At 44.1% G+C, this 14,313-nt stretch overlaps 1 protein-coding gene across 6 annotated transcripts in view; it reads right to left on the reverse strand.

Annotated features, from left to right (window-relative positions):
• Positions 1 to 291: 291 nt before the first annotated feature.
• BRSK2 (BR serine/threonine kinase 2) overlaps positions 292 to 14,313 on the reverse strand; it is a 457,676-nt gene continuing 443,654 nt past the window's right edge. Inside the window, exons 19-20 of one of the 6 annotated variants that reach the window (XM_034770315.1) lie at positions 13,494 to 13,541; positions 292 to 3,380 (exon numbers count right to left, since the gene is read on the reverse strand). In XM_034770315.1, coding sequence (XP_034626206.1) covers positions 3,205 to 3,380; positions 13,494 to 13,541 — 224 coding nt within the window. In that variant the 3' untranslated portion in view covers positions 292 to 3,204. Of the gene's footprint in view, positions 3,429 to 11,448; positions 13,542 to 14,313 lie in introns of those variants that run through there. The other 5 variants (XM_034770313.1, XM_034770318.1, XM_034770317.1 and 2 more) reach the window with 5 other exon arrangements.

The raw sequence follows: 14,313 nt of genomic DNA on the forward strand, positions 1-14,313 counted from the left end.
CCATTTGCAAGTGTGTTAACATAAGAAACAGATACATATGGTTCAACTACTCTGGTTGTTTGTCCTTGCCCTGCTGGGTGGATGCAGGATTCTGCTTGGTCAGGCAAAACATAAATCACTAAATTGTAACAAACCTGTTTAAATTCATGATTAGGAGGAGAGTTGGATAAGTGCAAGCCACACTTCTCTGTCTAGGTTTGAAAAGCCTCTGCACAGTACTTACCTGAGTCCAGGGCTGGCAGGCAGAGGGATGGATTCTCCACCGTAGACATAAACAGGACACTCAAGAGCTAGTGTCTTTACTGAATGAATTTATTGTTTTTTGAACTAAAGTTGCTCACAGTTATTTAACAAGGGATACATCAGATTTTTTGTCCATTTTAAACTGTTAAATAATGTCAGTTGGTTTCTGTGAGTGTGTGTGTGTGTGTGCGCGCATGTGTGTCGTTAAAGTACAAAATCGGAAGGATAACAAGAGGTATTGCTTTCGTTTATTCTTATATCTTGTGTAAGTAATCCCCTTCCTGCTTGTACCGCATGGGTTTTGCTGATATAGGTTTTTTTTTTTTGTAAATTATTATTATTATTTTGTATCGAAATCCCAGCCTTTTGTAGAGGTACAATGTAACAGAAGCATCAAAAATCTATACACAGAGAGAAAAGAGGGAAAAGAGGATGGAGGTGGTTGCAGGAGATCCTGGAGGAGGGGCAGAGAGAGAGGGCAGAGGCAGGAAAGACAACGAAAGCAAAAGAGACTAATTTACAGCAATGTCATGCAATTAAAACTGCCCCCCCTCTTGCACCCTGGCCTCCCCCCATCCCCAGCCATCACCCCCACGGCATCTGACATGCACACAGCAATACAATTTTAAGAATAGGAAAAAATAATAAATTAAAAACAACCCAAAAATAAATAAAATAAATCTCTTCCATTTGGGGGACAAGGAAAGCTCAAGGGTTAAAGGTTACCATCCCAATTGTGCCTTACTTATTTTTTTTTTAAATTTCAAACCTATGTACAAGTGAAACCGGTCGAAGGATGGGGGGGGGGGCGACAAAGTAAACAACAACAACAACAACAAAAAGAGAGAAACTGTCCAATGTTATCATTTAAAAAAAAAATAAAAATTCTTGTAGTACAACATACACCCAGAGGAACCCAACAAACAGCAATTGAAGGTCATAAGAGAAGTGCACTCTAATGCTAACCCTACATTCTTAAAACCTCAGTAAAGAAGTGTTTCTCATTGTGATTTTTTGTCTTTGACGTTTACAACCGTGTTTGTTTGTTTTAACCTTTGAACTTGGGCCAGAATAAATTACACTTGGTCGTGTAGCTCTCAGGGCAAAAAGACCAAAAAAATAAAATACAAATGTCAAGTTCGCAACAGGACCATTTAAGGTTTTTTCTACCTTTTTTCCCCCTCTCCCCAAAATAAATAGGAATCAGTGTCGCCTCTACACAGTAATTAACAGAAGATATATCTAACAGCTTAATTTTTTAAATATATATATGTATATATAAATAACCAAGACCTAATAATAACTTAAACACAAAAAACAGTCCTTGCCCACCCGCTCCCACCCACCAGCCCCGTCAAAAAAAAAAAAAGGTTTATAAAAATATCTTGCAGTAATTTTTAAAGTTTACAGTAGCTTCGTGATTCACTTGCCCATAGCACTGACTCCTCGTCTCACTCAGATGAACGAAGTGCCAGTGGTATGCACATGCACACTCATGGAAAAAAACCAAAATTACCCTCTTTTCTTCTTCTTCTGTTTGTTGAAAAACCCAATAAATCAAATAAATAAATAAATAAAAACCAACAAATAAATAATAATACTGATATTGATGCAGCACGAGCGACACGACAATTGCATCCAAATGCAGGGTGTGTTGGAGGATCCAGATGGTGGAAGAAGGTCCCAACACGGCAGTGTGGTAGGCGGGAGTTGAAGAGTGGGGAGGAAGATGAAGAAGGAGCAGCAGCAGCAGCGGCAACGGCAGTTGGTGGCAAGAGAGACTGTTCTCAGCTAGGCAGAATCCTTTCCCGCCTCTTTTGCTGCCGTATGTTGCCTTTTCCCTAAGTTTGAATGTTTGTTTGTTTTTGTGTTTGTTCATTCCCCCAACCCCCACGAGAGGATTCCCTCCCCCTCCAGCAGGTCGAAAAGCAAAATGATAAGAGTATAAAAAACAAACACAATTAAAAAAAAAAAGAAAAAGGAAAGGGTGGGGACAAGGAGGAAAAAGGAGTTGGAGAAAATCCCACAGTGAAACTCCCCGATATTGTCTTGGTTCGATGCTTTGCTTTTACTCACTCCTTGGTGGTTTTGGCTGAGAGTGCTCCCTGGTTTCATTGTTACATTTCCCCTTGTTTCTTGTCCCCCTCCCCCTGCCAGTCTGAGTTCACCTGCACAGACGAATGTTGTCAAGGACAATGGTGTCGCTCCAACAATTGCAACCTGCTTCCAGCCCAGGTTGTGCAATCCCATTACTGAGCAGATCTCCCTCGTGGAGCACCAAAAAGAAAAAGAGAAAAAGTGTGTGTTGGGGAGGTGTTTGGGAGGAGGTGGGGGAGAAACCCATTTCCTGGGGGCAGAGGGGGAGGCTGGGAACCTCAAACAGGACTGGTCCTTGGACAGTCTACATCGGTTTCCTTCCGTCAACAAGTGTCCGCAGAGCACAGAAGGTGAAGCCGTGGCTGACATGTTAACTTTTCGGGATAATTCCTGGTAGCAGAGCGGAAACAAGTGGTGTCGTCAGAAACAGAGAGAGCAAGAACAGAACAAGAAACAAAAATAATAATTTAAAAAACCCAACAAAACATCAGGAGGGGAAAAAATAAAAATAATAATCAAAATACAGGGAGATGTCAAAACAAAAAACCAAAACCAAAAAAGCCACAACCCAAGATCTGGTGAACTGGGTTTTGTCATCTGTGCTACCTTGTCTTTCTTTCTTTTTCTTTCTTTCTTTTTGTGTGTGTTTGTTTCTGAGATATATATTATATATCATATATAAATATATATATGTATATATATACAGTCATTCCTTCTTACAAAATTTGTCTATAGACAGTTTTGTACTGTTGTGGAAAGGTATATACATCCTTCTAGTTTAGAGGCTAGCTTGCTAAGGAATATTCTTTGATTTTTTCTTGCTTTTTGTTTTTTAAGTTATTTAATTTTTTTAAAGGTATTTATTTAAGGTTGGTCTTGTAGGCCGACTGATGAGACCATCTTTGACTTGTCTTTGCCAGCGGGGTACTTATTGTCTCCTCTAGACCCATAGTCATTAGCATCGGAATCGCTCCGCTTGCTGTTTGCGCTATGCTTGGTTGGCGTGCCGGGGGGATGGCTCACCTGCCCGTTCTTCTCGTCTGAAAAAAGTTGTTTAATTACGTCAAAGAAGTTACTCAATGGGCTGCCTGGGTACACAAAACAGAAGAGACAAAAAAAAAAAAAAAAAAAAAAAAAAAAAAAAAAAAACCAGAGAAAAAGAAAAAGAAAGAGAGAGAGAGAGAGAGAACAAACAAACAAATGAACAATGGGATTTTTAACAAGAAGAACGTGATGAGAGATCCAGAGCCACGTGCATGGGGGTGTGTGGAGGATGAAGAGAATGAGCAGCAAGAGGAAGAGTGTTAGGATGGGACACCTCTGGCAGTGAAGAGGCTGGGAGCAAAACATGCCAAGGAGGTGTCCTACTTGCATACCATGTGCTTGGGAGCAGAGATCCTACCTAGCAGGGGAACTCCATGGCTACGTGAGCCTGGCACGCAGCACCATGTTGTGGAAACAGCTATATGATTTGTTTGGAATTACTTGGCAACCCTATGAGTGGACTGTAACCCTCAGGGGATGCAGTTCCTGTGTAACTGCATTGATAAAGGTGGGGCATTAATGCATGATCAACTTTGCCTTGCAGCCTTAGCAAGTTCTGTGTTAGACATTATGCTTTTCTTCCTTCCTTTAGTTACGCTGACTGGTCACTCCCTGAACGCCCACCTATCCACCTTCAGCCAGTCACTTGGTCTGGAACAACTATGCATTCCAGGGGAATACGAGCATTTGAGAAGTGAGTAGGGCTGGGATACAAGGGAGCAAACCTCAGCTAGTATGTGTGAGGCTGTGATTCTGCAAGGTTCTGAGCACCTTCAATCCTTGATGACAACAGCAGGAGTTGAGAATGCTCAGCAGATTGCAGGACCAGGCTCCTGTGCACATGTGGTTTCTGGCTGGGATTTCACCTGGTGGGACCACAAAGCAAGAACTAGTATCTGCACTCCACCCTCTTTAAAACAGTCAATGCGCTTCGCTATTATGGAGCTGGAAGCCAAAGGAATTGCAGGGTCATACGCTAATAGAAAACAGCATTAGGAAACTTTGATGAATTTAGCCACGAGATTGGGGCAAGCTCTGGCGCAGATTGGGTGCTGCGCATCTGTCAGAACACAGCCTTTCATGTCACTGCAAAAATCTCTTTGGCTGCCATTTCCCCTTTTTATAACACCCTAGATACGTTTTATTATCATTGCCACATGATGCTCCGGTGTATGAAGTGTCATTGTCCCATATCCACGTTGTACAATGGAACGACACTCTTCTCTACACCCCTGAGCAATGTAGTTATACAGACCTAACCCCCCTGTGTAGACAGCGCTTTATCAGCAGGAGAGCTTCTCTCTCACCAAAAAAAGTTGGTCCAAAAAAAGATAGTACCTCACCCACCTTGTCGCTCTAATTTTGGGATTACCTCACTTTACAAGGCACAAGTATTATGTAAGGAGCCCTCATTTACCTGCATAACTATAGGCCTGGTTGTGTCTGGTAAGTAGTATAGTGTTTAACTAAGTGCAGGTGCTGGTTCTGTGCACTGAACACAGCTGTCATGACCAAGCCACCATTAGCTACTGGACAGTGTGACCTAGCTACCTGACTCAGGGTACGTCTTCACTACCCGCCGTATCGGCGGGTAGCAATTGATTTATCCGGGATCGATATATCGCGTATTGTTAAGACGCGATATATCGATCCCCGAACGCGCTCACCGTCAACTCCGGAACTCCACCAGAGCGAGTGGCAGTAGCGCAGTCAATGGGGGAGCCATGGCCATCGATCCTGCGCCGTCTGGACCCCAGGTAATTCGATCCAAGATACTTCGCGTAGCTGAAGTTGCGTATCTTGGATTGATCCCCCCCCCCAGTGTAGACCAGCCCTTAGTCTTAGAAATGGCCCACACCAAAACCTCAGACTCCAACACCAAACACCTTCAGATTTGGGGGAAATTTGAAACCTGGATCCCAGTTTTGTGGCTGAGATGGGACAAGCCATGAATTTCACACAAATTCCAGTTTGGATTCTGAAATCTCCCCAGAGTCCAGGGGGATGGAGGTTTCAGCTATAGGATTTTTACTGAGGCCCCTCTCTAAGGCTCAGTGAAGTTGTCCTAGCCAGATGGCTTGCAGGCACACGCTCTGTTCAGACTCTTCTCTACTTCTATGTGGTTACTCCCTTCCAATGGGAAAAACAAGTGGGGGCAGGGGACGGGGGGAGGGGGACAGTCAGGGAATGCAAGTAACACTCAGCCTTGAATGCAGGACTGTGGACAGGGCAAGTTCTTATGTGGCTTTGGAGCCTCATCTTCATACACAAATGGAGTCAGCAGACAGAAAGAATGGAAGAGAGCACTAAAAAAAATGCTGGGTAGGGAGGGAAGGAGAGGGGGGCACTTCTAGTTATTCAGCTGAGCAGTTTATTCAACAGGCTTAGAGGGAAGGGGGAGGGCAGAATAAGCAGAGTTCTCTTGGGATTGGGAAGGTTTAAGTTCTTTGCATAGACAGGTACAGAAGACAAAAGTCTAATTTGCAAGAATGGACCAATAAAATGTTAGTACATTTTATATGTAAATGCTCTGCATTTGGTGAGTCCTGATACAGGATTTTTAATCCTCATATTAAAATATGCAACTCCTCCCCCACCCCCATGCCCTTCTGGTTCTCTAGTGTCTGGAGATTTACTGGGCCAACAGTATTTAATAGCCTACCTCCCCTTTGCCGATATCACTACTGAATTTCTTATAATCAGCATTCTCAGCTAAAATTTTAATGGGAAATGAGAAATCCTTAGGGATATTCAGAGAGAGCTATTGAAAAAAAAAATAGGCCATTTCACTAACCCTTTCTTTCCTTTGCCTTTTACAGTAGCTGAGGTAGGTTTATATTCATTAGAAAGAAGAGACTGAGTGGTGACATGATTGGGGCATGTGCATTTCTGAGTTGGTTGGTAGGGGTGGATGTTGCAGAACTGTTGGAGAGGGGAGAAGGCTTGAAAACAAGTACTGAAGCTATGGAGGGACTGGGCATTGAGGGAGTGAAAGAGAAATATCTTTATGCAGAGGGTAATTCATGTGCAGAATAGACTGCCTAACGCCGCAAGAGAAGCTGCAACTGTGAATGGACTGGGTGCAGCCAGCACTAAGAGGAAGAAACTGCAGAACCTGCAAGTGAAGAGACCCTGTCCAGACAGGCTGCATGGACTCCCTCTCAGGACCCCACATTTCATTTGCCACTGCTAAGAAATCTGCTTGACATGGCACCAACGGGGCCAAAGCACTCTGGGCAAAGCCGACATGCTTCACGGAAGAAGAGCGGGTGGTTACACCAGGAACAATGTGTCTGCTTTGACCTCATAAAGAACCTCACCTCCTCCTGCCAGAACTATCAGAAACGAAAAGGAGGTGGGAAGGATTTGGAGCAGCACCAGGAAAGGTTTGGAAGCTGCTACGGCTGCTACAAGCTTGTGGCTTCATAAGACCGTAAGAGAGAGGAGGATTCAGTCCTGCATTGAGTGAAGCAAATGGCAAATTCCCATTGAATTAAATGGAAACTGGTCCTTTGAAGCCATCTCTTTCAAATGTATGTGTTTTTAATAAACTCATCCTTGTGGCGAGTAAGCACAAACAACATCACATAAAGCAAATATTCTGTCAGTAAGACTGTCCTGTGTGCCTCCCTGAGGTAAAGCTTGAGAGGATTTTGGTTCCCCACAGCGTTAGCTTGGTTGTTCCGGGAAAACTAATGGGAAGAGGTGGGTCTTACATTCCATTGGGAAGGCGGTGAGCCCCATTGTTAACCTGACCTGTGTTCTTCCTGGCTTCCCTTGCTGTAGGTTGTCTCTCTGATTCATGTCCTTTCAGACTGCTTCCTGTGTGCCTTTGCTGCCAGTGTTTCCTTTCAGTACCTCAGCGGCAGCTATGGTTTCAGTGATCCATGTGGCAAAGATCCAACTCCCGGCACAAAAAGCATTGAGGCCCTCTCTGACGAGTGGTAACCCATTGCTCCTTAAAATAAACTTTTCTGTTCTGCTAAGCTCAATCTCTCTTTGTTCAGAGGAGGGTTACTTTTTGTTTGCTTGTTTGGTGCTGGCAGACTCCCTGCCTTTCAAACCATAGGAACCAAAACTATAGGACTTGCTCCAAGAGGATATCCAGTGAGAAGTCTAAATTCCTGGCATCATGTGGGAGGGAGAGTTAAGAGTGGCTTGTTCCTCCTCTCACAAATATTATTATTAGGTTAGCACCTAGGGGCCATAGTCAGGGATTAAAGCCCCACTGTACTAGGCACTGTGGAGATACATAACAAAGAGACAGTCTCTGCCCCAAAGAGCTCACAATCTAATAAAGCAAGACAGCAGGGGACAAGTGTTTTCTCTCAGTTGTATGGATGTCTGAGGCTTCCCGCTATGTTAGAGGAAGATGACAAAAGGCCCTGCCTTTATCTTTTCTGCCTTGCTAGAGGCCCGTATAAGAATCAGTGGAAATTATCCACATTTTTTCCCCTTGGCCTATTCTATTCCATTTGGATCAACAAGTGAATGGGGAAGAGGCAAAAATCTTAAGGTTGCCACTTTTGAATATGTAGCAAATACGTCGCAGAAGACATGCGGCTGACAATTTGCTAGATTTTTAAATGGTGTCAGTGGCCATCAAAGCCATTCCCCTTTTATTACTGCCCTGACAAATCATCTATTTGGGCAGCTTTCTGTATTTCATTTCCATTTAGTGCCCCTGAAAGGAACTAGCCTATTTGGTCTCCATGTGCTAGGCAGATCCACCAGCAAATGGAGCTGGATTGACAATCCAGGAGACTGATGTCTACTTTTACACAGAAGCACACCAGCTTTTCCAACAATATGCCTGGCCTGGAAGGACTCCTTTTAGAGGTTTCCATGGCTCATTCAGGCCTTGGCCTCTGCTGACACCGCTGCTGATGGGCCCAGTTGAAGGCAGCATTTGCAGACCGGACACCTATCTGCTAAGGACTGCACTGAGACCATCACACACTATTTGTGTAGGTCTCCAAACCACCATCTGATGATTGTGACTTTCAGTCATCACCAACCTGGGCAGGATTTGAACCCGTAAACTAGAACGCTCCATAGCCCATTCTCCTGCCCAGTCCCCTCAGTCATTCAGTCTGCCGTGCAAGAGGGAAGGTTACAATTTGCAATTGGCCATATGTATTCGGGTGGCAATTTCTGCCCCTTTCTTGCACACATTTTCCCTCTCTGGGCTCTCTTGCATCTTTCTTTTCTGCTACATTTCAGGAACATTTTGTACGCCAGAGACATGCAATCAATCATTGCAAACAAAAATCACTACCAAGAGCTAGCACCGGCCAAGTCACTACTGTCACACAACATTACAGTGAACCGGTGGAAGGAGTTGTGTGTGCATTTGAACAGCTGCTGGCAATGCAGAGAGCATGCCAGAAGAGTGTCGGGGGCAGGGGCCTAAGCTTTTGGTGTTGAAAGATGCCCTCTTTGCAAATGGTTTGGCCTTCAAACACAGGAGATTCATCACAGGGAGTTCTTTTAATGAAAGGTTCTTTCTTAAAGCTATGGCCACAGCCAGCATCACGGGCATTGCCACTGTCCATTGTCTTAAAGACCTTTGCTTCCCAATCCCCAGCTTCTGTCCACATATGATGCTCCCGGGGCCAGAAAAATATTGGCACCTAAGAACAGGATTCGCCCCTTCCTATCAGACAGCCAACTGTGATCTCACAAGTTCTAAGTTCCCTGAACTGTCCCCAACGTGGCACTGGTGAAAATTTCATTCCTTGCCTCTTGCCTCTGACCTCCTATTTCCTGTGAAGTAATCTCAACAACATCGTGTTTCACTGAAAAGGAAAGCCACTCCTATTTAGCACAGCACAGCACAGCGCTGCGACTTTCACATGGGACCTTCAGAGGCACTGACTGACATAAATAAAGTGCAGATTGTATGGTAATACTCCTAATCAAAACAGACATTGCTGAGTTTTCTGCAGGCAGACATATTGCTCTACTAAGAGAGGAAGACACCCGGTGTTGGAGACTTGAAAGTCTGGCCCCATGTGTCACCATAGGGGCTGCTGGATGCTCAGCTCTTTGGAAACTCTGGCCCCAGTTGTGGGTGTTGAGTGCTTGGAAATCTGGTCCCGAGCTCTTTGGAGACTCTGGCCTGTAGTGTTTCTTGTGATAGTTAAATCCTGATTAGATTATGATCTTTTATGGTGGACTTCTCCCCGAGATCCACTCCCCCATGGTTGGGGTCACAATTTGCATCAATATCAATCCAATTGCATCAATTATATATGTAATGGCTGATAGCCAGCAGGATACCGAGAAATGTCAGATTTAATCAAAAACCTGAATGTTCCCTTCTGTCCTGCTCACAGCATGAACATGGTGAGCCATGCCTTCCACTATGGGAGAGCTGCACACATTTGGTGCCTCTGTGTCCCTTCTCTTCGGGGGGTGGGGGCAGAGCAAATGGCAGGGGGCTTCCATAAGGAACAGAACGACTGTCCAATGCCTACAGGGTCATTGTAAGGGAGCTGCAGCTCAGGATATTCTCTGCCACTGCACTCCTGGTTATAGATAACAGTGAGGGGCTCCACATTAGCTATCACAAAGTTGCCCACTTCAGTTGGAGCCTAATTACAGTCTAATCAAGCTTAAACCGGACAGCTCCTCAGGATGGTGCTCTCTGACCACTGACACTTGTATACAGCTCAAGTCATCTCGCTAGGAGATAGAAAGAGGAGCCTTTTCTACAGTACAATCACTCACTGTGCATAGAGATACCCTGGATGCTGAGTTTTAGGTCACATGATTCCTTATTCTGAGTAGGAAGCTCTGACCAGCTCTACAAGAAATAAATAAGCAAGAGATAAAAGTGAGCCTGGGATGGGGGAATGATGTGACCAGTAGCTGGACGCTGCTGTGCTTCTACTGAGGTTATGGCATTTCCGTAAAGGTCACTGGCAAACGAAGGACTCCAGGATGATTCATGTTTAACTCTTGGTGACAGAGCCCACAGTTTCACAGTACAAGTACTCAATGCAAGATGTATCAGAGTCGACATGAAAGCTCCTGAACAGCCTGGTGCCAAAGAAGTTAGATTATGAGCGCTTTGGGGCTATATCTCTTGCTATATTTTTGCACAGTGCCTAGCACAATAGGGTGCTGGTCTGACTTGGGCCTTTAGCTGATGCTGTAATACAGATAATAAATAATAATCCTTTCTTCGTTGCCTCACAATCCACGGCCATGGAACTGTTCATGATGTAGTCTTAGGGCTTCACTATGGAGTCATGAGACATGAAGAGAAAATGAGCAAAGACTGCCTTCCCTAGAGTGAGATAACCAGCAGCAAAGAGGTCCAGTATGGAGATCAGAAAGTTCACACGGTGAATGGCAAGCACTTCACACAAACCGAGGCAGGAATGGAAAATCAAGTTTTAGATCGGAGGGACATTTCTGAGCCTCCTGCCAGCAGATAACATCTTGCTGAAAGGTGATCATTTGTGACTCCAACAAAATTGGAAATGGAGTGGAGGAGGCATCTTCGGAGACCAAAACCAGTTTCACAGTCAGCTTTAATACTGGTGCAACATCAGAATAAAAACTTGACTTATGGTCCTATAGTTAAAGTGAGTTCAACTCTGATGCTCAAACAACCTGGTGCATTTCTATGTTTATTGTGCTTCAGTGGCTCCAGATCAAATCTGTTCAGTTTACAAATATAAAGATATATATTTTTTAAAACCTTTCACACCTGAGCCCAGGCTTTTCCAGGTTGCACATGATCGTCAGTAAAAACAAAACAAAATGGGTTCTGCGGGCCAAATTAGACTCTGAGTGTCATCCATGGAACCCCTTTTTCCCCAATGGGATGGGCAGCTGTAACAGGCTGGAACTTGGTAAACAATCTGTTGTCGATCCACCACACGAAACAGAATCCAGTTCCTTTCATAGCTGTATTGGCTCTGCCTAGCTTAACAAGAGTATAAAGTATAAGTATGAAGCTTATTTTTGTCACTGAAGCAAGCAGATTTGACTCTGAATACACACAAGGAACAGATTTGTTGAGTTAGATGCTATTTTTCAGATTACAACTTGAAGGTTTTAACTTTTACGTGGTAATGTTGGTTTTTTTATTACACCAGTATTAATTCACAACAGAAACTGTATTATTCTTTGATTTGAGAAATTCCCCTTTTCCATAAATCAATGGTTCAAAATAAAGAGCAAACGTTTAGCTCATAAGGATATTGACCGTATTATAAGTCAAAATATTTCCTTTTTCCTACAATGAAATATCACAGCGAGCTGATGGCTGTTTTCTAGGATAAATATTTAGGACAGAGATAGCAGCATTTGTATCATTATCAGACATGCAGCCCCCATGGCAAGCTTCTGGTTACTCACTACTATGAACAGTGATAACTCTTTCTTTTTTAGTGCCAGTCACTATATACAAAGTCACCGTTCAGCCCAATGGGCACTGACATCAGGAGGCCAGGAAGCAGTTAAAGGGGTAACATCAGGGATGAATTTGTCCCAGTCACACCAGTTAATAGTTTATAGATGATGCGAAGTGTTTCTCATTCTCACAAGAGCTTTCGGATTCCTGAGCTGGGGGGAAAAAAGAGTCTAATTTGCTTTTAGTGTCCCATTGCCTACAAAATGCTCTCTTTCACTGGCCTTTCCTCCATTCTCCTTTCCCCTTGCTAGTACTGAAGCTGACACTGTGACAGCTGGTGGGCGTGGCTGGGCAGAAGATGAACAGCAGTAGACACAGTGTTTAGAGAGTGCAGAGCACTGACTGGTTTTCTGTGTAGTTCAATTAACTTTCAAGCAATCAGTGGAATCTGAATTTCAGTATTTTTGTATGATATTGCTGCCAGTTCCAGGCAACTAACTGCTGCTTAAGGGAGAGGAGAGATTTGCTGTTTGATGTTTTTATGGAGAGGCTGGAGATCTGCGTAGGACATAAATGAGCCTGCAAGAGGAGACTGGGAACAACATAACCCAGGAACTTAAATAATAAATCAAAATGAACCCCCTTCAGAGAAACAGAAAAACTCCTTCCAGTGAAACTGTAATTTAATGGAAAGAGATCATGCGGATAAAAGGTAACAAACCAAATTCTGCTCTCAACTACACTTCCGTAAACTCTATATTACTTCCATTGTAACCACTCAGAGCAACTTCACTGAAGTTAAAGAAGTTACTTGGCTGTATTTGACTCAGTGAGGAGATCCTAAACAGGTTTGGACTTCAGGTTCAGATAAACATCTGAATGTTTCAGGCCTGCCATCCTGGATTGGACATCTAAAGAGAGGAGGCTCTCTTGTTTTCATTTCAGGACTTCCTGTTTCTGTTCAGGCCAGAAGTACCAAGAGAGAAACCTACCTCAGTGTATTTGGGCATTTCCACTTCTGCTCTCACCAGGACGGGCAAATGCACAGGAAGAAAGGAAAAATCTGTGTGTGTGTGTTTAAATTTAAATGAAATGTGTGGAACCTCGAGCAAGGTCAAACAAGTTAATCCATCCCTAGTAAAAAGCCTAAACTATGGTTGGTCCCAGAGGGGCAATATCAATCCTCAGAGTCAGACTGGAGCTATGCTGATTGACACCAGCTGAGGCTCTGACCCATAATGTGGGATCTGTCTTATGCAGTGGACTTCCAGGAGAAAGAGGGGATTACCCCAAACACACAAGGGGGAGCGGAGGAAGGAGTGATGAAGAGAGGAATTCAAGTAGGATTCTCTCTCCGTTGCAGGAGAAACCAGGAGGCAGCAACTCAAAAGCAGGGATTGTGGTGCACAGCCTCACCCACAGAAAGGCGACTTCAAAGTGAAGTCTGAGTCAAAGGCGAAAAAGCAAAAATGCCAGCGGGCATGGATTAGAGTGAGGGGAGAAACTCACAAGTGAACAAAGCACACTTGTGCAGTGCAGGGTGAAACTGTGATGAGCCCTGTGTGTAGGGGTATGGATGGGGAGGAACAGGAGTAGGTGTGCGTATGTACAGAAGGTAAGTGAGAGATATAGGGAGTTGTCAAGGGGTGGGCAGATGTGCAAAAGGAGTGGGAGGAGAGGAGGACATTATGTGAGTCAGCAGGGGCTGGGGAGGGATAGAAGGCAGAAGGGAAGTTCTTACCACATTTGGAAAGTCTGCCAGTCATCAACTCCACACAGTTAGTGGTGTCTGGATCATAGAATGGAAAGAGGAGGGAGGGATGGACAAACATAAAAAAAAAAAGTTTTCCATACCTCTGTGCACAAAGCAGTCACTTAGCGCATTATCTCCTGGACCAGGAAACACACAAAGCTAGGACTTTACACAACCCAGAACCCAGGCGAAACTGTGCCCCCATTTATGTCAGCGGAGCCCCCAGGGTGTAACTGAGAGCACAATCTGCCTCATTGCCCCCCATTTCCATCCACTCTCTTATCTCAGTTACAGACGTTTAAAACAAGCAAATAATGTTCTGCAACTATATCAATGAATTAAAAATCTTGAAACATATTGTTTCACCTGGCCAGCCACAAAACCGGCCCTACAAAATCAAGATGGTGTCTAAGCAGCTGATCTGTGCAACACCACCATGTTGGTATAAGCATGTTATTTTGTATGTGATCTAGGTGTCAGCCATACTCTTCCGGCATCCATCCCCCTCACAAAATCACCTCATATACTCCAAGCGACACTCAGTCATAAACATAATTCTGCCTCCCTTGCTCGGATGGAGTAGTCCCTTACTCCTATGGATTTTAATGGGACTGCTCGCAGATTAAGGTTCTGTTTAACGTAAAAGGATGGAGGAATCTGCCCGTAAATTGCTTTATGTATGTTTTCTATCAAAATTGCCTATAGCTCCCATCACCACAGCAGCTAAGTGCTTCTAAACCAAATCCAAGAAACAGAAGGTAGAGTAAATGTAAGTGTTAATGCAGAAAGACCAGCCAGGTTGAACGTG

This window comes from Trachemys scripta, chromosome 4 (genome assembly GCF_013100865.1).
Source record: "Trachemys scripta elegans isolate TJP31775 chromosome 4, CAS_Tse_1.0, whole genome shotgun sequence".
Classification (NCBI taxonomy): Eukaryota; Metazoa; Chordata; order Testudines; family Emydidae; genus Trachemys; species Trachemys scripta.